Here is an 18,669-nt window from a genome sequence, read left to right on the forward strand (position 1 = left end):
AGCTCACAATGACTGGAGTAAGTTAGTTGGACCAAAAGTCTACATTGACAGATTACATTTTGAATGAGTATGTGGGACTTATTGAATGATTGTATTTACACGCAGCTTCTATATCAAAATACTCCACTCCACTCTCATTAATACGTCAATTTGATTTATTAATTTCTTATCAATCAGCAATAAATTCTCAATTGGGCAGTATAAAAGCAACGAGAGTCGAGTGGAGAAATTCAGTTAGTTCGTGCTACTCAAGCTGCTTTCTCTGGCTTTGTGATGAAGTTCTGTGTTTTCCTCCTATTGACCTTTGTGGCCCTGGCCAGGGGTCAATTTGATCCACATTTTGTTTCCGGACGCAGTGGAATTGTTCACCTTTTTGAGTGGAAATGGGAAGATATTGCAGCTGAGTGCGAAAGATTCTTGGGTCCAAATGGTTTTGCTGGAGTCCAAGTTTCACCACCAAATGAGAATGTTATCGTAACGAATCGTCCATGGTGGGAACGTTATCAGCCCATATCTTATAGGATTGTAACGAGATCAGGGAATGAGCAACAATTCGCAAACATGGTCTACAGATGCAACAATGTTGGTGTTCGCATCTACCCTGATATTGTGATCAATCACATGGCTGCTTCTCATCCAGTTATGATGTGAGTGTTTGTTTACGCATCAGAAAATGAGGAAGGAGATTAAAAGTTTGTTTTTTTTTGTAGTGGAACTGGAGGGTCTACTGCTAACGTTGGAAACCGAGACTACCCAGCTGTGCCCTACAGCATCCATGATTTCAACCCTTCATGCCCTATTACCAACTACAATGATCGCTATCAAGTGAGGAATTGTGAGCTAGTAGGCTTGCCAGATCTCAATCAAGGAGTTGCCTGGGTCAGGGATAGAATTGTTGAGTATTTGGACAATCTTGTGGCACTGGGTGTTGCTGGATTCCGCGTTGATGCAGCCAAGCACATGTGGCCAGGTGATCTGGAGATCATCTATGGACGCGTAAGAGAACTGAATGTAGTTCACGGCTTCCCAGTTCATGCTAGACCATTCTTCTTCCAAGAAGTCATTGACTTGGGCGGTGAAGCTATATCCAAGTAAGGACAACAACGTCTTTCCTCCTTCCTTGCTCCTAATTCTTTGACTTTCTTTTCCTAGGAACGAATACACGGGCTTTGGTGTTGTGACTGAATTCAAATTTTCCGCTGAAATTGGTCGTGTCTTCCGTGGCAATGATCTTCTGCATCACCTGTCCAATTGGGGTGAAGCATGGGGCTTCCTTCCATCCAATCGTGCTCTGGTGTTTGTTGAGAATCACGACAATGAACGCGGACACGGAGCTGGAGGAGACCAAATCCTAACCTACAAAAATGCTAAACAATACAAAATGGCCGTTGCTTTTACACTTGCGCATCCATTCGGAATTCCACGTATCATGTCCTCCTTTGCGTTCACCAACACCGAAATTGGTCCACCAATGGATGGGAATCAGAATATTATTTCTCCCAGTATTAATGCCGATGGTTCGTGTGGCAATGGATGGGTTTGTCAGCACAGATGGAGGCAGATCTTCAATATGATTCGCTTCCGGAATGAAGCAGGAACAGCTGGACTTACAAATTGGTGGTCAAATGGAAGCCAGCAGATTGCTTTTGCACGTGCCGGTCGGGCTTTTGTTGCCTTCAACAATCAAGGATCCAACATGAATGTAAATCTTCAGACTTCCCTTCCTGGTGGAACGTACTGCGACGTTATATCGGGTAATGTTTCCGGGGGATCGTGTTCTGGGAAGACTGTTACAGTCAATGGAGACGGAACTGCCAATATCGTCATTGGAGCAGCTGAAGAAGATGGCGTGCTTGCTATTCACGTTGGTGCCAGATTGTAAGATTGTAAAGGATAAACGAGATTACTCCTGTTAATATTTCTGTATTTGTTAATAAAATGATTTTTTTGGAAGACGCTTTTTTTATTATTTCTTCGGAAAACCTTTAAAAGGCTTTCCGAAGTTAAAGAAAAATTTAGAACCCTGATAAAGGATATAAGTCTCCTTCTTTAAGTTTAATCTTCATTACATTTTACAACATCTGCCCAATATGGATAGCAATGAATCCAATATCATCTGATGCAGAAATTTCAATGGTAGCTGTTCCATCATCTTCCACAACGACAGTCCTTCCAGTGCATTGACCTGCTTTGGCGTATCCTGTAGAAACGTCACAATAAGTTCCTGCTGGAAGAGTAGTCTGGAGCACTTCATTCAGATCAACATCATCATTGTTGAAGGCAACAAAACCGCATCCTTGACGAGCAAAAGCAATCTGATTCTTGCCATTAGACCAGAAGTTAGTAAACCGTGCGTAGCCTACTTGGTTCCTAAAGCCAACCATGCTGTAGATCTGCCTCCAACGATGCTGGCAAACCCATCCACTTCCGCAGCTGCCATCTTTATTGATTGTTGGTGAGATTATGTTCTGATCTTCGTCCATTGGTGGTCCCTGATCGTAGGTTGTCCAGTTAAAATCGGACATGAGATACGGGTAGCCGTATGGATGAGCTAATTCAAAAGCAACAGCCATCCAGTACGGTTTGCCATCCTTGTAGTTAAGCACAGGAGGTGTTGCCCGCTCGTTGTCGTGGTTCTCAACAAACACCAGAGCAGCCTTAGATGGAAGGAACTTCCACTCAGATTGACCCCACGTGGCTAAATCGCTCAAATTTCGATTGCCACGGAAGAAGTCAGTCAAAATGTATGAGTAGAGGAATTCAGTAACAACTCCAATTGGTGAATATTCATACCTGTAAAGAAGGATTAAAAAAATCTGTAAAAACGACCAAACTTCGGAGTCGAAGGTTTATACTTGTTAATGGGTTCAGAGCCACCGCCTGCATCAATAACTTCCTGGAAGACAAAAGGCCTAGATTTCGGCGGGAAACCAAAGTCTGTATTCAGATCTCTAAGGCTGCTGTAGATAGCTTTGAGGTCTTTAGGCCACATATGCTTGGCGGAGTCAACGCGAAAACCAGCTATCCCCAGAGTAATCAAATGATCTAGATATCCTTTAATTTTCTCACGAACGTAGGGTTGTGATTGATCGAGATCAGGAGCACCCAGTAGTTCACAGTTGCGAACAATGAAGGTAACCTGGAATGTAGTAAGAGGGCAGGAAGGATGGAAGTTTGAAGCTTCATAAGGCACAGCTGGATAAGATTTAGTTGGCCCATCTGCTGTTGATCCAGCAGTTCCACTAAAAAGACAAAAATCAAGAAATTAGATTTGATCCTGAATTACATTTAAAACTAATTCAACTTACACCATGTTTGGTAGGGACCCCATATGATTGAAAATAGCATCAACGTAGATACGAACTCCGACTTTATTGCATCTAGCGCACATGTCGGCAAAATCATCCTCGTTTCCTGACCGCGATCCGATGATGTAGGAAATAATTTGATAGCGTTCCCACCAAGGGCGCAAAGGATCCGTAACAATATCATTCTCAGCTGGAGATGAAACTTGGACTCCACCAAAGCCTTTCGGTCCCAGGAATCTCTCACACTCCAATGCGACATCCTGATACTTCCAGTCCATAAGGAAGACCATCACCGTACGTCCTGGTACGTAGTTTGGGTTAAATTGACCACGGGCTATGGCCAACGTTATCAAAAAAAGATACCAGAACATTTTCATGGTTCAAAAAATCATGAAGATTCAGCGACAGCGTAGTAAGAACTGACGAATTCACGTGAAGTGTTTCTGTTTTATATTTTTGGGTCTGCGTATACAGGTGCACAAAATTTAATCAGCTTCATTTGAATTTCAATTAGTACAATAAAGATTGTTTTTATTGAGCTTGTGTACTCTCAAAAAATTAAATTTTATCTTTTTCTTTTCTAAAAATTATCAATTTTTGTTTATTTTTCACTTTTTCTTTTTCTTCCAAAAAAAATTATCAAGAAATACATAAAAAATCGTTTAGCAAATGGTGAAGATATATTACCAAAATTACAAGTTTTTTGTAAGCTAACAAGTTCTTTATACACAGTTCAAAAGTTAAATGTCTAGATCAGGAACAGAATTAAAATTAAAAAATTAAAATTAAAATTAACCTTCAGGTTTTTAAATTATGATTGAACTTTCAGGGAGGTTAACCCCAATTTACAAACCTGGTGGCTGTATTCCCTAAGAGTGAAAAATTCTCGTGATAAACTCCCAAAGATTTTTTTTTGTGAGGAAAACTTCACGTGAGCATGATCCTCTAGGAAAAATAATGCATCCGTGATAAACTCCCGTAAGATTTTCCCTGCTTTCACATTTCTTTTAAAGCACTAAAGTCTTCAGGAGTTTATCACGGGAGTTTTTCACTCTTATTAGAGAATTCATGCCCTGGAGTTGAATTTTCCCATATAAAAGCATTGGAGTTACAAATATTTCATGAAATTTGACGAACAAATGTTATGAACTTGTTTTTCTGTGTAGAATAAATTACTCAAGAAGTAGGTACTATATGAAGCAGACACTTAATTTAAAGATAAACAAAGTGAGTGAAAATCTTCGTATTATTCATCGTGATTCGAATTATTCGTCGGAAGATTCAGACTATTTGCTAAGATTCACATAATTTGACAATGAAATTTGGATAATTCGGTAAAATTCAGATTATTCGTCGACATTCGGATCATGCGGTTAGATGTGGAATAATTCGGTAAAATTAGTCGAAATATTCGACAGATAAACATCCCTTGTCCCACAGATTATTTATCAAAGGTAGTTAAGTATCTACCTGCAACCTAATTTATTTTCAAGATCATTTAAATGTCACCTCTTCTTGTCCTCATTATTTCACCTTTCCATGACTTTCCCAGATGTTGCTAATATTTTATCATTCCGCTTTGTGCTAAAAGCTTATTGATATTTGAATTTTAGCAATGCTATGCAGGTGGCTTTCGGTTTATTCTGATCTTATGAGTCGCAAAATTTGAAAAGAAAGTTCAATACCAACCGCATGGCGATCCTGACTCACTACAATTTGTATATTTTGCTACCCCAAATAAATATTATACAACAAATAGAGACTGTTTCGTTTTTTTTTTTTTTTTTAAATTTAACCGAGTTGTCATCCGAAACAACTGCATAAACTTTTAAGTGTCAATAATGATACGAATTTTAAACGGATGGAATTTTTCTTTTCACACCTACACTAAGGAGTAAGTTATCTCCAATAATAAACTTCATGATCTAGCTGGGGTATAAAAGATAAAAGAATTCTCATAAGTCTTTAGTATATTTCTAACTTTTGATCGTTGAATTACATTTGAAATGAAAATCTTTTGGATTTTCTTCTTGGCCACAGTGGCCACTGTTCGTGGTCAATTTGATCCGCACTACGTTGCAGGTCGTAGTGTGATGGTCTTCCTTATGGACTGGAAGTATGAGGACGTTGCTCTGGAGTGCGAGAGGTTCCTCGGACCTATGGGCTTTGCTGGTGTTCAGGTTTCAGCTGCTTCTGAAAATGATATTGTTACAAGTCCACTACGTCCTTGGTGGGAACGCTATCAAGTTGTCTCATACAAGATCGGTTCGAGATCTGGGGATGCAGACAGTTTTGCAGACATGTGCACCAGATGCAATAACGTTGGGGTACGCGTCTACGTTGATGCCATCTTCAACAACATGGGGGGTATGGGGATTATGAAGTAAGTGCAGTCATGCGACATCAAGATGATCTGGAGTGTCTGGACTTTTTTGACAATCTTTCATTATAGTGGAACAGCCGGATCATTGGGAGATTCAATAACAAGAACCTTCCCTGCTGTCCCCTACACTATTCTAAATTTCCACAATCCACCATGTTCGATAACAGACTACAACAACACGCAACAGGTTCGCAATTGTGATCTTGTAGGTGCTCCGGATCTTGATCAATCTCAACCCTATGTTCGAGATAGAATTGTAGGTTATCTGAATCATCTAACTTCCCTTGGGTGCGCTGGTTTTCGCATTGATTCAGCCAAGCATATGTGGCCAACGGACCTCCAGGCCATCTATAGCAGTGTTATAGACTTAAATACAGCTCAAGGATTTCCAGCTGGTAGCAGATCATTCATCTTCCAAGAAGTCATTGATTCTGGCAATGAAGCAATTAAGAAGTTTGTGCCTGTTTATCAGGAAGTCAGAGCATAGCTAAAACTTAATTTTGTTATTCTTACAGGACTGATTACTCCGGAATTGGTGATGTTACTGAATTCCTCTATTCGTACTACCTTACTGATATCTTCAAAGGCAATCAACCTCTGAGCACCTTGAGTACTTGGGGTCAATCAAACTGGGGATTCCTTCCATCGGATCGTGCTTTGGTGTTTGTTGAGAATCACGACAACGAACGTGGTCAATACGAATCAGCAGCGCTCAACTACAAAGATGGAAAACCCTACGTAATGGCTGTGGCCTTTGCTTTAGCTCATCCTTTCGGCAATTTACGCATCATGTCCGATTTTGACTGGACAACCTACGATCAGGGACCACCAATGGATGCCAATCAGGACATCATTTCACCCACTATCAATGCAGATGGCAGCTGTGGAAGTGGATGGGTGTGTCAGCATCGTTGGAGGCAGATTTACGGTATGGTTGGCTTCAGGAATACTGCAGATACAGCAGACGTCACCAACTTCTGGTCCAACGGCAACAATCAGATTGGTTTTGCTCGTCAAGGACGTGCCTTCGTGGCTTTCAACAACAACGACGCGGATATGAATCAGACTCTTCAGACAACCCTTCCAGCAGGCACGTACTGTGATGTCATAACCGGCGTTGCGGAGAATGGAGCCTGCACAGGTAGAACCATTGTTGTGGCAAATGATGGAACAGCTAATTTTGTTATCCTTACATCAGATGCAGATGGTGTGATTGCCATTCATGTTGACCAGAAATTGTAAAAGGAATTTAAAATAAAAGCACAGACCAAGAATTTTGGTTGTTCCTTGAAAAAAATTGAGACTTATTATTTTCTGAAATTCTATGAAGACTGTTTGTTCGCATTGATACAAGGATGTCCTGTCTTAAGGATGTCAAATCTGTTCCTTCATTGAATCTATAAAAAAAACCGTAAAGACCTCAACAAAGATTAATTCTGCTCATTGAATAAATTTTATTTAAATGAATAAGATTTTACAATCTTCTGCCTCCATTTAAGACAAAGAGGTCTTTCTCCAGAATAATTGTTTACAACATCTGTCCAGTATGAATAGCAATGACCCCATTTGGATCATCAGTGTAGATGATGAATTCAGCTGTTCCATCGTCTGCAACCTCAATGCTCCTTCCAGTGCATTCATCATTCTTAACATAACCTGAGATGACGTCACAGTAGGTTCCCTCAGGAAGAGTTGTCTGCAGAGTCTGCCACAGCTTCTTGTCGTTATTGTTAAAGACAATGAAGCCTTGTCCTTCACGCGCAAAGGCGATCTGATTGTTGCCGTTGGACCAGAAGTTGCAGAAACTGGCGTCACCAACTTGATTCCTAAATGTAACCATGCTGCAAACCTGAGGCCACCTATGTTGGCATACATAAGGACTATCACAGGTTCCCTTCTTGTTAATAACCGGCGAAAGAATGTTCTGATCATCATCCATTGGAGGGCCTTGATCAGAATCCGACCATTCGTAATCCGAATTAAGGAGTGGATTGCCAAAGGGATGAGCCAAGAGGAAAGCAATAGCCATTATGTAGGGTTTACCATCTTTGTAGTTAAGGGCTCTACCATAGTAAAAGTTATCCCGCTCATCTTGTTCGTTTTCCACAAAAACAATGGAATTTTCCGATGGAACAAAATTCCATTCTGGCTCCCCCCAAGTGGCCAAAACACTTAGAGGTCGATTGCCACGGAAAATGTCTGACAAGCTCTCTGAAGCATTGTATTCAGACACAAGCCCTAGGGGGATGTATTCATACCTACAAGTAGGAGTATCTAAGTTAAGCCCAACAATCAGATGAAATATGCTCAGCTCATTGCCTTACCTATTTACAGCTTCCACCTCCATTTCAGCGATATCCTGATAGATGTATGGTCGGCAGTTTGGAGAAAATCCGTAGTCTTCATTTAAATTCGAGAGACTACTGTAGATAGCTTCCAGATCCGTTGGCCACATGTGCTTAACATGAAGAATACGGAAACCAGCAGCTCCGAGACTTATCAAATTATTTAGATAAGTAACAATTTGTTCCCTGACGTAGTCTTGGGATTGATCCAAATCAGGTACAGGCAAGTAATCTGCGTTTTCGCAATTTCGAACGATGAAGGCATGTAGCCAGGATTGAATAGGGCAAGGTGGATGAAAGTTTGAGCTGTCATAGGGAACAGCAGGGAAAGTCCTTGATGGGCCGTCTCCAGTAGATCCAGCTGTTCCACTGTCAAGTATAATATAAGCGGTTTTTGGAGCTATCGAATGTTCTGATCAGAAAAGGCACCTAAAGAGTCTTACATAAGAATCTTCTTTACTTACACCATATCTGGTAAACCACCCATTTCGTTAAAGATAGCATCTACAAAAACGCGAACTCCGCATTTGTTGCATCTAGCAGTCATGTCTGCAAAGTCATCCTGATTGCCAGATCTCGAGCCGATTATGTAGGATAAAACATGGAAGCGTTCCCACCATGGACGATTGTAGGGATCAGTAATAATGGCATTTTCTGAAGGGGACGATACTTGAACTCCACCAAAGCCTTTCGGTCCAAGGAAGTTCTCACATTCCAGAGCAACGTCTGAGTACTTCCAGTCCAGGAGGTAAACAATAGTATTGTGTCCAGGCCAAAAGTACGGATTAAACTGGCCCCTGGTGAAGGCTACAAGGGCCAAGAATACCACGAAGAGCTTCATGACTCAGCCAAGAAAACGCACTGAAGGAGTTACACAGAGCTTCCGCTTTTTTATACTTTACCAAAAGGTTCAAAAGAAAAGAAATTCCAGGTCATTCACTTGTGTGATTATTAACACGTGTTAACACATTGCAATGAAATCAGCCTTAATTTTTGACCTATCTTCATCGTAAATTTGATAATTACTATTTAAAAGCATGAAGACAACAGGAAGTTCTAATACTTTGAGCCGTTTGATAATGTCGAATATAAAAGTAATTTTTCCAAACAAACGAAAAAAGAAATAAAAAAGCAAAGAAACTCGCGATATCAACCAGTTGTGTTGTCCCCTATGATGCAAATAAAAGATGTGAAAAGAAATGCAAACTCTGTGTACAAAAATTGTAAAGTCATTTGTCAACTACAAGGATTTGGATATTTCGCATCTTTTGGATTATTCTCACGATTGGCATTACTTTAAGCAAAATGAATTTTTTGTTGAACTTTCATATTTAGTTATGTTAAAGCCATGTATGTCTCCGCCAATACATATTTTGTTGCATCGTCTGACCATTGTGTCTACCAAGTTTACAACACTGAGAAGAAAAATGATTGTTTACACGCATCGTTAATGACCGCGTCATCTCCGACAAATAAGCAAAGCGTAAGATGAAAGTTGACAGGACTACGAAATGACCGTACCCCATTTTGATGTGACAACTTCCGCTTTTGACAAAGCGCAACAACCAACTGTGTAATTATGTATTCCTAGAACGTGAAGAATAAAAATTATTCGAAACGTCGCTGATTGCAAAAAGCATTACATTATTCTTGCTTCCCCCCTCTTGACCCGCATTCACAAAGAAATTCTTCAGTAAAAATATCTGTAGTAACCTTAATCTACAGGATACTTTGAACTAACATAGCTTTAATCTGCTCATTGAATAAATTTTATTTAAATGCATAAGATTTTACAATATTTTACCACCATAAAAGGCAAAAGCTCTTTTTCCAAATTAATTTGTTTTATTTTACAACATTTGTCCAGTATGAATAGCAATGACCCCATTTGGATCATCAGTGTAGATGATGAATTCAGCTGTCCCATCATCTGCAACCTCAATGCTCCTTCCAGTGCATTCATCATTTTTAACATAACCTGTGATAACGTCACAGTAGGTTCCTTCAGGTAGGGTTGTCTGCAGAGTCTGCCACAGCTTCTTGTCGTTATTGTTGACGACAATGAAGCCTTGTCCTTCACGCGCAAAGGCGATCTGATTGTTGCCGTTGGACCAGAAGTTACAGAAACTGGCATCACCAACTTGATTCCTAAATGTAACCATACTGCAAACCTGAGGCCATCTATGTTGGCATACATAAGGACTGTCACAGGTTCCCTTCTTGTTAATAACCGGCGAAAGAATGTTCTGATCATCATCCATTGGGGGACCTTCGTTGGGATCAGTCCATTCGTAGTCCGAATTAAGGAGTGGATTGCCAAATGGGTGAGCCAAGAGGAAAGCAATAGCCATTATGTAGGGTTTACCATCTTTGTAGTTGAGGACTCTTCCAAAGTACCATGTGTCAAGCTCATTTTGTTCGTTTTCCACGAAAACAATTGCATTTGCGGATGGAACAAAATTCCATTCAGCCTCTCCCCAAGTGGCTAAAACACTCAACGGTCGATTGCCACGGAAGATATCTGCAAGACTCTGTGACGCATTGTATTCAGACACAAGTCCTAGGGGGATATATTCGTACCTACAAGTAGGAGTATTTTAGTTTTGTTTGAAAGTCTATTCAAATATGCTTGTTAGCTTACTTGTTAACGGCTTCACCGCCCAAATCAATGACATCTTGGTAGATGTATGGTCGGCAGTTGGGAGAAAATCCGTAGTCCTCATTCAGATTCGAAAGACTACTGTAGATAGCTTCCAAATCCGTTGGCCACATGTGCTTAGCTGCAAAAATACGGAAACCAGCTGCTCCAAGGCTTATCAAATTGTTGAGATAGGTAACAATTTGTTCCCTGACGTAGTCTTGGGATTGATCGAGATCAGGAACAGGCAAGAAATCGGGATCTTCGCAATTGCGAATAATAAAACCATGTAGCCAAGATTGAATAGGGCAGGGTGGATGAAAGTTCGAGCTGTCATAGGGAACAGCAGGGAAAGTCATCGATGGGCCATCTCCAGTAGATCCAGCTGTTCCACTGTCAAGTATAAAATTGATAATTTAACAGAAAATAAGTTCAGACCCATTTACAGCCTTGGGCACTTAACACACCTATTTGCTTCTGACAAGACTTAATGAAAAACTAACCTAAATATTGGAGGGCACATAGAAAATACACAATATATACACCTACAGTCTAAAACACTTAGTTAGCACCCTTTCCTAGACTCTAAATAACGAGGAGGAACATCCTGATCACGGAATACAACGCCAGTATTTTACACAGGAATCAATTGATCTGTACTTACACCATGTCTGGTAAACCACCCATATTGTTGAAAACAGCATCTACAAAAACGCGAACTCCGCACTTATTGCATCTAGCAGTCATGTCTGCAAAATCATCTTGATTGCCAGATCTCGAGCCGATTATGTAGGACAAAACATGGAAGCGTTCCCACCATGGACGATTGTAGGGATCCGTAATAATGGCATTTTCAGCAGGAGACGATACCTGAACTCCACCAAAGCCTTTCGGTCCAAGGAAGTTCTCGCACTCCAGAGCAACGTCTGAGTATTTCCAATCCAAGAGGTAGACAATAGTATTGTGGTTAGGCCAAAAGTACGGATTAAACTGTCCCCTAGTGAAGGCCACAAGGACCAATAGTACCACAAAAAACTTCATGATCAAAGCAAGAAATCGCACTGAAGGAGTTACAAGAAACTCTCGCCTTTTTATACAACGTCTGTACGTTCGAAATAAAATAAATTTAAGGTCATTCACTTGTGTAATGATAAACACAATGCATCGAAATTAGCCCTAATTTTTTGACCTGTCTTCATTGTAAATTCGATGGTACTATTTAAAAGCATGAAGACAGCAGGAAGTTCTAACATATTGAGCCATTTGATAGTGCGGAATATATAAAAGAAAATTGTGAATTTTTCCATACAAAAAAGAGATATAAATATGAAAGAAAGACACAACAACAACTATTTATGTTACCATGTTGTACCAATAAAAAACGCGAAAAGAAAAAGAATCAGAAAATTATGAAAGAAGTTCGCACTTAATACATTTTTTAAATCATATGTGAAAATGTTTTTTTTTTTTTAATATTAAACTAAACAAGTTTAGGTTTTACACCATTTTCAGCTATTTATCCTCAGCTAATATTCGATGAAGTATGTTTTCTTTTCCAGAGCTTGCATTTTATGTATTAGCTTCTTCAAATTATAAGTTACTAGTCAACCCGAGCCCCCAAAAACGTGTGATCAAACTTCATTTAAAGCTATAAAATAGGAACGTATATTAGTAGGGGGACGAAAAACTTTTAAAATAATAAATCCCGTTATCTGACCCTTCAGCAGGTAGAAAATGGGAAAAAATCAATTTTTATGTGGGGGCGCTATGTTGGGGGGAGGGGGCGGAACTCCATATGGCGCTTGCAACTCGTATTGATCTCCCCTACCCCCATACCAAATATCATCAAGATCGGCCCAGCCGTTTCGGAGGAGTTCATGTGCCACAGACAAACAAACAAACAAAATTTTCAGCTTTATATATTAAGATAAGACTGATTTATTTAGCATTCATCACGCTGAGATGAGTTGAAGAAATTCAAAAAATAAATAAGAAAGTTCAATAGAACATTCTTTTGCACCCCCAATCATGTGAATGCATGAAATATGCAAATCTGTTCAGTTGATAATCACATTTTATGTTTACAGAGTTGACATTTCTTCAATTTATTCATTATGTTCGCGATGTTAATTACACTGAGCAACGATTTTTTTAAAGCTATCACGTTAAAAGAGAAATAAATCTTCATTTTTATATGAGAGATAAATTCACTTTGTCTAGGATTCAACAAAAAAAAAACTAGCTCCAAATGTTCTAACACTTCCGATGTCCTCTTTTCAAGCACAATGTTAGAAGATATAAGTAATGGTGTAAAAAAAGAAGATTGACTTTGTTGCACGGTGTCGCGTATATATAATTTCGTATTTACCCAAAATTATCATTAAAAGTGAATGACCAAAGAATTTTTTGGCACCTTTCCTCGGAGTATAAAAGACGGTAATCACGTTTCATTTCTCCAGTATGACTTTTTGATTCCATTAAATCAGTCATGAAAGTTTTTGTAATATTCTTAGCCCTTGTGGCCTTAGCTAAGGGTCAGTTTAATCCTTACTACGAGGATGGTCGAACTGTGATGGCTTTCCTTATGGACTGGAAGTACTCAGACATTGCTCTGGAGTGTGAGAGATTCCTTGGACCGAAGGGGTACGCCGGTGTCCAGGTTTCATCCCCATCTGAGAATGCAATTGTATCAGATCCTCTGCGTCCTTGGTGGGAACGCTATCATGTTGTATCGTACATCATTGGATCCAGATCAGGGACTCAGGACGATTTTGCCGATATGAGTGCACGCTGCAACAAATGCGGAGTTCGTGTTTACGTCTTTACCATCTTCAATAATATGGGAGCGTTTCCAGATATGGTGTAAGTTGAACAGTTTGAAAAGAGTCCTTGTTTTCCTGAAACAGTCTTCATGGTTTTTTCAAACTTACAGTGGAACTGCTGGATCTACAGCAGATGGACCATCTAAATCCTACCCAGCTGTACCTTATGACAGTACAAACTTCCATCCATCCTGTCCCATTCAATCTTACCAGCATGCCTTTATTGTACGTAACTGCGAAAATGAAGGTACTCCTGATCTCGATCAATCCCAAGACTACGTCAGGGAACAAATTGTTGCCTATCTCAACAATTTGATAAGCCTCGGAGCTGCTGGCTTTCTCATTGATTCAGCCAAGAATATGTGGCCAACAGATCTGAAAGCTATCTACAGTAGCCTCTCGAATTTGAATGAAGACTACGGATTTTCTCCCAACTGCCGGCCATTCATCTACCAAGATGTCATTGAGTTAGGCAAGGAAGCTGTTAACAAGTAATTAAGAGTAGTTACTTTGAAAACAATGAGGGAAAACTAAAATGCCTTCTCTTTCAGATATGAGTACCTTCCCTTAGGTGATGTGACTGATTACAAAGTTTCATATAGCCTTAATAGTATCTTCAACGGCAATAAATCTCTCAGTGTTTTAGCCACTTGGGGAGAATCTCTCTGGAACTTTATTCCATCGAAAAGTGCTGTAGTTTTCGTAGAAAATGAACAAAATGAACGCGAAGGATTCTACTTTGGACAAGTCCTTAACTACAAAGATGGAAAACCCTACATAATGGCTATTGCTTTCCTTTTGGCTCATCCATACGGTAATCCACGCATCATGTCAGACTTTGACTGGACAGACTCCGATCAAGGACCTCCAATGGATGATAATCAGAACATCATCTCACCGACTATCAATAAAGATGGTAGTTGCGGTGATGGATGGGTTTGTCAGCATAGATGGCCTCAGGTTTGCAGCATGGTTACATTCAGGAATCAAGTGGGTAATTCCAATTTCTGCAACTTCTGGTCCAACGGCAACAATCAGATCGCCTTTGCGCGTGAAGGACATGGCTTCATTGTCTTCAACAATAACGACGGGAAACTCTGGCAGACTCTGCCGACAACCCTTCCGGCTGGGACCTACTGCGACGTCATCACAGGTTATGTTAAAAATAATGAATGCACTGGAAACAGCATTGAGGTAGCAGACGATGGAACAGCAGAATTCATCATCTACTCTGATGATCCAAATGGCGTGATCGCCATTCACATTGGACAAATGTTGGAATGAAGAAAACTAAATGTTGTCACGCACTGTACGGTTAATCGATGCGTCAAAATAAAATTTATTCAATGAGCACAACGAGGAGTTATTATTGAAGTCTCAGCTTTTACTTAACTGTTGCCAAAAATATTTGTGTTTGTCTAAACTATTAATAATGTCAAGCTGACTGTATCCTGCTAGAATCCTGCAGCAGTAAAAGTTTAAGCAGAGTTCAGGTAAAAACCTAAGCGTTAGTCTACGGTCTGGAAATTGGGTAACAGACTTTCTAGAACAAAATGTTTAAATTAAGAACTTTGAATTCAATTGAAAAAAGGTCAGTTAATTAGTAAGACATAGGACATAGGATATCATGACGGGACGAAATAAGGACAACACAAAATAATCAATTAAATATAGGAGCAAAAGGCAGTACGAAATGTAAAGATAAGAAGCAGTCTCATAGAGAATAAGCTCTGATCTAGATCTTCCGCGTTTCAATCTAAGTTTTAATTAAAACCAGCGCTAAAAAACGGATTAAATAGCGCTTCTGAAGAACGCTTTCAATCAACTTAGAGTAAACTAACATGTTAAAGATATCAATCCTTTATTTTTAATACAAGGACGGATGTTCTTGTCTAAATTTCTTTGCTTCACCATTAAGTAGTTGTTGATTAACATCAAGTACAATAGCTCCGAGGTTGTCTTGTGTTGTTATGGTAATTGCAGCAACTCCATCATCTCCAACAACAACAGTCTGTCCAGCGCAAGTTCCATCAACTATAGGTCCTTCGAGGACGTTGCAGTATACTCCACCTACAAGACCAGTCTGTAGACTTACACCCAAATCCGCTGCGTTACTGTTGATGACCACAAAACCAACTCCATCCCGAGCGAAAGCCAATTGGTTTTGACCATTTGTCCATACATTCGTAACTGGAGCATTGCCAACGTTGTTACTGAAAGCCACCATACTGGACACCGGAGTCCATCTATGCTGACACACATAACCACTCCCGCAGCTGCCATCGGGATTTATTGTAGGCGAGACAATATTTTGATTTGCATCCATTGGTGGGCCAGAATTCACATCGTCAAATTCGTAGGAAGACATAATGATCGGATGGCCATAGGGGACGGCTAACATGTAGATTAGAGCCAAAATGTACGCCTTGCCATCTTTATAGGTTAGGATTTCGCTTCCTTGACTCCCACGCTCGCTATCGGGACTGTCAACGAAGACTAAAGCCGCATCAGATGGAAGAAGTCCAAAAGTCTGCACCCAGTTAGTTAGGACACTCAAAACATCCAGATGGCGGAAAATGCGACCAAGATTGAGGGGAAACTTGTACTCCGAAACAACCGCCATTGAGGAGTATTCATACCTAGAAATATAAAATACTAGACTTTTCTATTTTTCTGAAAAAGCTGGTCTGAATATTACTTGGAAATCGCATCAAGTCCATAGTCTGCAACATCCTGGAAGATGAACGGACGACTATTGGGAGCAAAGCCGTAGTTTGTATTCAAATTATCAGTCCTGTCGTAGATAACCTTAAGGTCAGATGGCCAGACGAACTTTGCACTGTTTATACGAAATCCTGCAACGCCGAGTGAAATTAGATGATTAAGGTAACCCACAATCATATCTCTGATATGTGCTCCGCTCTGATTAAGATCTGGTAAGCCTTCAACGGCACAATTGCGTATTAGGAAAGGCAGGAGCATTGTAGTTATGGAGCATGTTGCATGAAAATCCGCAGATGTGTAGGGAACAGCTGGGAAACTCCTGCTTGGACCATCTGCTGTTGATCCTCCAGTTCCTCTGTAAAGAAGCCTTCTTTGATCCTTCTGACATATTATCTTGGTTCTTACTTACACCATATTAGGATAACCACCCATGTTATTCATGATGATTTCAACATAAGTCCGTACTCCGACATTATTGCAACGAGTAACCATATCTCTAAAATCCTGTTCATTGCCTGATCTGGAGGCAATGATGTAGGAGACTGGGTTGTAGCGCTCCCACCATGGCCTCAAGGGGTTCGTAACGATTGAATTCTCAGCTGGTGATGAAATTTGAACACCTGCAAAGCCATTCGGTCCGAGGAATCGTTCACATTCCAAAGCAATATCCGCGAACTTCCACTCAAAAAGCCACACAATCCCACTACGACCTGGTACAAAATTGGGGTTAAAATAACCCTTAGTTAGGGCTAGCAGGGAAAGTAAAGCAAAAATCGTGGCTTTCATGATGAAAATTTACAACTTAACTGCAAAGACTCTACTTTTTCATTTCTTTTATACTTTTCATCAACGTAGAATAAATTTATTCCATTTTTGCGCGTGCCTTGATAAAAAGAAAAATTTAAAATAGGAAGAACTTTAGGTAATAAGAAGAAAATGAAAATGTAGATAGGAGTTTAACAAATTATGGTTTTCTAGATAATTTTAAATCACCAAAACCATAAAAAGTTTACTATATGAGCGGTAAGACAGCAAAAATTTGTAATTCCTTGTTATTATCTTTACTTTTAGACGACAGGATGGTGCTAATTTTAGACCTGCTCATTAGCAAATTAATCGTAACTCTTTAAAAGCTTTCCTACAATGCAAAAATAGAAAATACGCAGGAAAAGTAAAGAATATCCTAACTATTTTAATGATATTTTAGGAAATTTTGATTCAGTTGAATTTGAAACTTCCCTTCTTTTGTTACAGTAGATAGAGCAGTCCTTCAAAATGTGTCGCATACAGATGACCGTTTGCTCATTTTCGGTAGTCCAGACCTCAAAAGGTGTATTATGTAACTCTTCGAGCTGCCAGGTAACTGTACGTATCATATAGCCACCAAACAGCTCAAAGAGTTGCATAATACACCTTCAGGTATCGAAAGCTGTGTAACAATAATGCAAATGAACGGCTAAGTCTTGTATGGCCGAGACGTAATCTGTTGAGAATTTTTTGAAGCCTGAAGTTGGATATGGAAGTTTATTTTAAGATTGTCGCATAAGTTTTTTGCCTGTTGTCTTCTAACAAGTTGGCCTTAGCGGTCCTTTTCCCAGATTTTCAATTTTTCCTACACTCTGAAAAAAATAGTTTGTATTTGAGTTTGTCAAAGTTTGTAACTCCCATACATTTTTTAACAAACATGGAAGTGAAAAGGAGTCAAAGCCCTTTTTTGTCAAAGGAGATTACTTTTTAATCTCCAAGTTTGTTATTTTCAAAAATAATACCCAAGTTTGTAGAAGCTTGTAATTGTTTGTAAAAATTTGTAAGAAAATCCGCGTAGCCCCCTATACAAACCTTAGCAAATCATTACAAGCTTGTTTATTTCATTTTGTTACTTTTAAAATAAGAGACATTCTTTTAAATGTAATTCATCAAAATTTATTCACATATAATGTATTTCCTATTATTACAAAATATTATGTTTTACATATTTCAAGCATTTTTAAGCATAACCTACAATACGTAGAGCTGCACGATTGAGATACAGTGACATGGTGGGCATTCATCGGCCTTTCCATTGACCAAATCTTCCTTCCAGGGGCTTTGTGCAGCTTCCGGAGGTTCATTTGATGATTTTTCCACTCAAAAAGAAATTGTATCCTTGTAGCTGTGTGGGTGAAGATCAAGTCGAAGTCACTGTCCCTGAGTTTCTCCAGAAGCTTGATTGTTATTCCATTTTCTGAATATAAATATGAAAAAGAATGTTCAGTCGGAGGATGATGCCATACATTATTAGGATTACATATGTTGAAAAATTTTACCTTTTATTGGCGCCTCAGGAACCCTAAACTGCAGACAAACGATATTGGGGATCCACCACGAAATAGTCAAAAAATCGCACTCCATTTTCCACAGAAATTCACTTTTTTCGGTTTTTATTCTTAATTTTTCAACGGCGTCACTT

General features: G+C 39.5%; 10 protein-coding genes across 10 annotated transcripts in view; 5 read left to right on the forward strand and 5 right to left on the reverse strand.

Annotated features, from left to right (window-relative positions):
* LOC129795035 (probable asparagine--tRNA ligase, mitochondrial) overlaps positions 1-18,669 on the forward strand; it is a 1,173,171-nt gene that overhangs the window by 531,587 nt on the left and 622,915 nt on the right. The window lies entirely within an intron of this gene.
* Positions 1-18,669, reverse strand: part of LOC129794972 (mucin-2-like) — an 826,140-nt gene that overhangs the window by 319,614 nt on the left and 487,857 nt on the right. The gene's annotated exons all lie outside the window — the stretch shown is intronic.
* Positions 1-18,669, forward strand: part of LOC129795002 (sodium-dependent nutrient amino acid transporter 1-like) — an 899,230-nt gene that overhangs the window by 257,646 nt on the left and 622,915 nt on the right. The window lies entirely within an intron of this gene.
* Positions 214-1,953, forward strand: LOC129795034 (alpha-amylase A-like). Its single transcript, XM_055836047.1, has 3 exons — positions 214-647; positions 711-1,091; positions 1,153-1,953. The coding sequence occupies exons 1-3, from the start codon at positions 274-276 to the stop codon at positions 1,880-1,882; spliced, it is 1,485 nt and encodes a 494-aa protein (XP_055692022.1). The 5' UTR covers positions 214-273; the 3' UTR covers positions 1,883-1,953.
* LOC129795038 (alpha-amylase 1-like) lies at positions 1,908-3,729 on the reverse strand. Its single transcript, XM_055836053.1, has 3 exons — positions 3,309-3,729; positions 2,856-3,242; positions 1,908-2,793 (listed from the first exon to the last, which is right to left on the reverse strand). The coding sequence occupies exons 1-3, from the start codon at positions 3,683-3,685 to the stop codon at positions 2,073-2,075; spliced, it is 1,485 nt and encodes a 494-aa protein (XP_055692028.1). The 5' UTR covers positions 3,686-3,729; the 3' UTR covers positions 1,908-2,072.
* Positions 5,276-6,985, forward strand: LOC129795032 (alpha-amylase 1-like). Its single transcript, XM_055836045.1, has 3 exons — positions 5,276-5,691; positions 5,761-6,144; positions 6,207-6,985. Exons 1-3 carry the CDS (start codon positions 5,315-5,317, stop codon positions 6,931-6,933), a joined length of 1,488 nt encoding a protein of 495 aa, XP_055692020.1. The 5' UTR covers positions 5,276-5,314; the 3' UTR covers positions 6,934-6,985.
* LOC129795260 (alpha-amylase-like) lies at positions 7,220-8,877 on the reverse strand. The gene is made up of 3 exons (XM_055836345.1): positions 8,501-8,877; positions 8,016-8,405; positions 7,220-7,949 (listed from the first exon to the last, which is right to left on the reverse strand). The coding sequence occupies exons 1-3, from the start codon at positions 8,875-8,877 to the stop codon at positions 7,220-7,222; spliced, it is 1,497 nt and encodes a 498-aa protein (XP_055692320.1).
* LOC129795261 (alpha-amylase-like) lies at positions 9,887-11,715 on the reverse strand. The gene is made up of 3 exons (XM_055836346.1): positions 11,402-11,715; positions 10,678-10,848; positions 9,887-10,616 (listed from the first exon to the last, which is right to left on the reverse strand). The coding sequence occupies exons 1-3, from the start codon at positions 11,713-11,715 to the stop codon at positions 9,887-9,889; spliced, it is 1,215 nt and encodes a 404-aa protein (XP_055692321.1).
* On the forward strand, positions 13,130-14,849 carry LOC129795033 (alpha-amylase 2-like). The gene is made up of 3 exons (XM_055836046.1): positions 13,130-13,536; positions 13,607-13,987; positions 14,048-14,849. Exons 1-3 carry the CDS (start codon positions 13,163-13,165, stop codon positions 14,778-14,780), a joined length of 1,488 nt encoding a protein of 495 aa, XP_055692021.1. The 5' UTR covers positions 13,130-13,162; the 3' UTR covers positions 14,781-14,849.
* LOC129795262 (alpha-amylase A-like) lies at positions 15,364-18,331 on the reverse strand. The gene is made up of 4 exons (XM_055836347.1): positions 18,223-18,331; positions 16,630-16,930; positions 16,195-16,575; positions 15,364-16,135 (listed from the first exon to the last, which is right to left on the reverse strand). Exons 1-4 carry the CDS (start codon positions 18,329-18,331, stop codon positions 15,364-15,366), a joined length of 1,563 nt encoding a protein of 520 aa, XP_055692322.1.

The sequence above is a fragment of the Lutzomyia longipalpis genome, chromosome 4 (genome assembly GCF_024334085.1).
Source record: "Lutzomyia longipalpis isolate SR_M1_2022 chromosome 4, ASM2433408v1".
NCBI lineage: Eukaryota > Metazoa > Arthropoda > Insecta > Diptera > Psychodidae > Lutzomyia > Lutzomyia longipalpis.

Coding starts and splice junctions, on each gene's coding strand:
- LOC129795034 (XM_055836047.1), top strand. CDS start 274: ATGAAGTTCTGTGTTTTCCTCCTATTGACCTTTGTGGCCCTGGCCAGG. Junction 648..710: donor GCTTCTCATCCAGTTATGAT/GTGAGTGTTTGT, acceptor TTTTTTTTGTAG/TGGAACTGGAGGGTCTACTG. Junction 1,092..1,152: donor GGCGGTGAAGCTATATCCAA/GTAAGGACAACA, acceptor TTCTTTTCCTAG/GAACGAATACACGGGCTTTG.
- LOC129795038 (XM_055836053.1), bottom strand. CDS start 3,685: ATGAAAATGTTCTGGTATCTTTTTTTGATAACGTTGGCCATAGCCCGT. Junction 3,243..3,308: donor GGGTCCCTACCAAACATGGT/GTAAGTTGAATT, acceptor TTGTCTTTTTAG/TGGAACTGCTGGATCAACAG. Junction 2,794..2,855: donor GGCTCTGAACCCATTAACAA/GTATAAACCTTC, acceptor CCTTCTTTACAG/GTATGAATATTCACCAATTG.
- LOC129795032 (XM_055836045.1), top strand. CDS start 5,315: ATGAAAATCTTTTGGATTTTCTTCTTGGCCACAGTGGCCACTGTTCGT. Junction 5,692..5,760: donor GGGGGTATGGGGATTATGAA/GTAAGTGCAGTC, acceptor CTTTCATTATAG/TGGAACAGCCGGATCATTGG. Junction 6,145..6,206: donor GGCAATGAAGCAATTAAGAA/GTTTGTGCCTGT, acceptor TTATTCTTACAG/GACTGATTACTCCGGAATTG.
- LOC129795260 (XM_055836345.1), bottom strand. CDS start 8,877: ATGAAGCTCTTCGTGGTATTCTTGGCCCTTGTAGCCTTCACCAGGGGC. Junction 8,406..8,500: donor GGTGGTTTACCAGATATGGT/GTAAGTAAAGAA, acceptor TATACTTGACAG/TGGAACAGCTGGATCTACTG. Junction 7,950..8,015: donor GAGGTGGAAGCTGTAAATAG/GTAAGGCAATGA, acceptor TCCTACTTGTAG/GTATGAATACATCCCCCTAG.
- LOC129795261 (XM_055836346.1), bottom strand. CDS start 11,715: ATGAAGTTTTTTGTGGTACTATTGGTCCTTGTGGCCTTCACTAGGGGA. Junction 10,849..11,401: donor ATGACTGCTAGATGCAATAA/GTGCGGAGTTCG, acceptor CAATTTGATAAG/CCTTGGAGCAGCTGGTTTCC. Junction 10,617..10,677: donor GGCGGTGAAGCCGTTAACAA/GTAAGCTAACAA, acceptor TCCTACTTGTAG/GTACGAATATATCCCCCTAG.
- LOC129795033 (XM_055836046.1), top strand. CDS start 13,163: ATGAAAGTTTTTGTAATATTCTTAGCCCTTGTGGCCTTAGCTAAGGGT. Junction 13,537..13,606: donor GGAGCGTTTCCAGATATGGT/GTAAGTTGAACA, acceptor TCAAACTTACAG/TGGAACTGCTGGATCTACAG. Junction 13,988..14,047: donor GGCAAGGAAGCTGTTAACAA/GTAATTAAGAGT, acceptor CTTCTCTTTCAG/ATATGAGTACCTTCCCTTAG.
- LOC129795262 (XM_055836347.1), bottom strand. CDS start 18,331: ATGAACCTCCGGAAGCTGCACAAAGCCCCTGGAAGGAAGATTTGGTCA. Junction 16,931..18,222: donor ATCGTGCAGCTCTACGTATT/GTAGGTTATGCT, acceptor ATTTTGTACCAG/GTCGTAGTGGGATTGTGTGG. Junction 16,136..16,194: donor GGACTTGATGCGATTTCCAA/GTAATATTCAGA, acceptor TTATATTTCTAG/GTATGAATACTCCTCAATGG.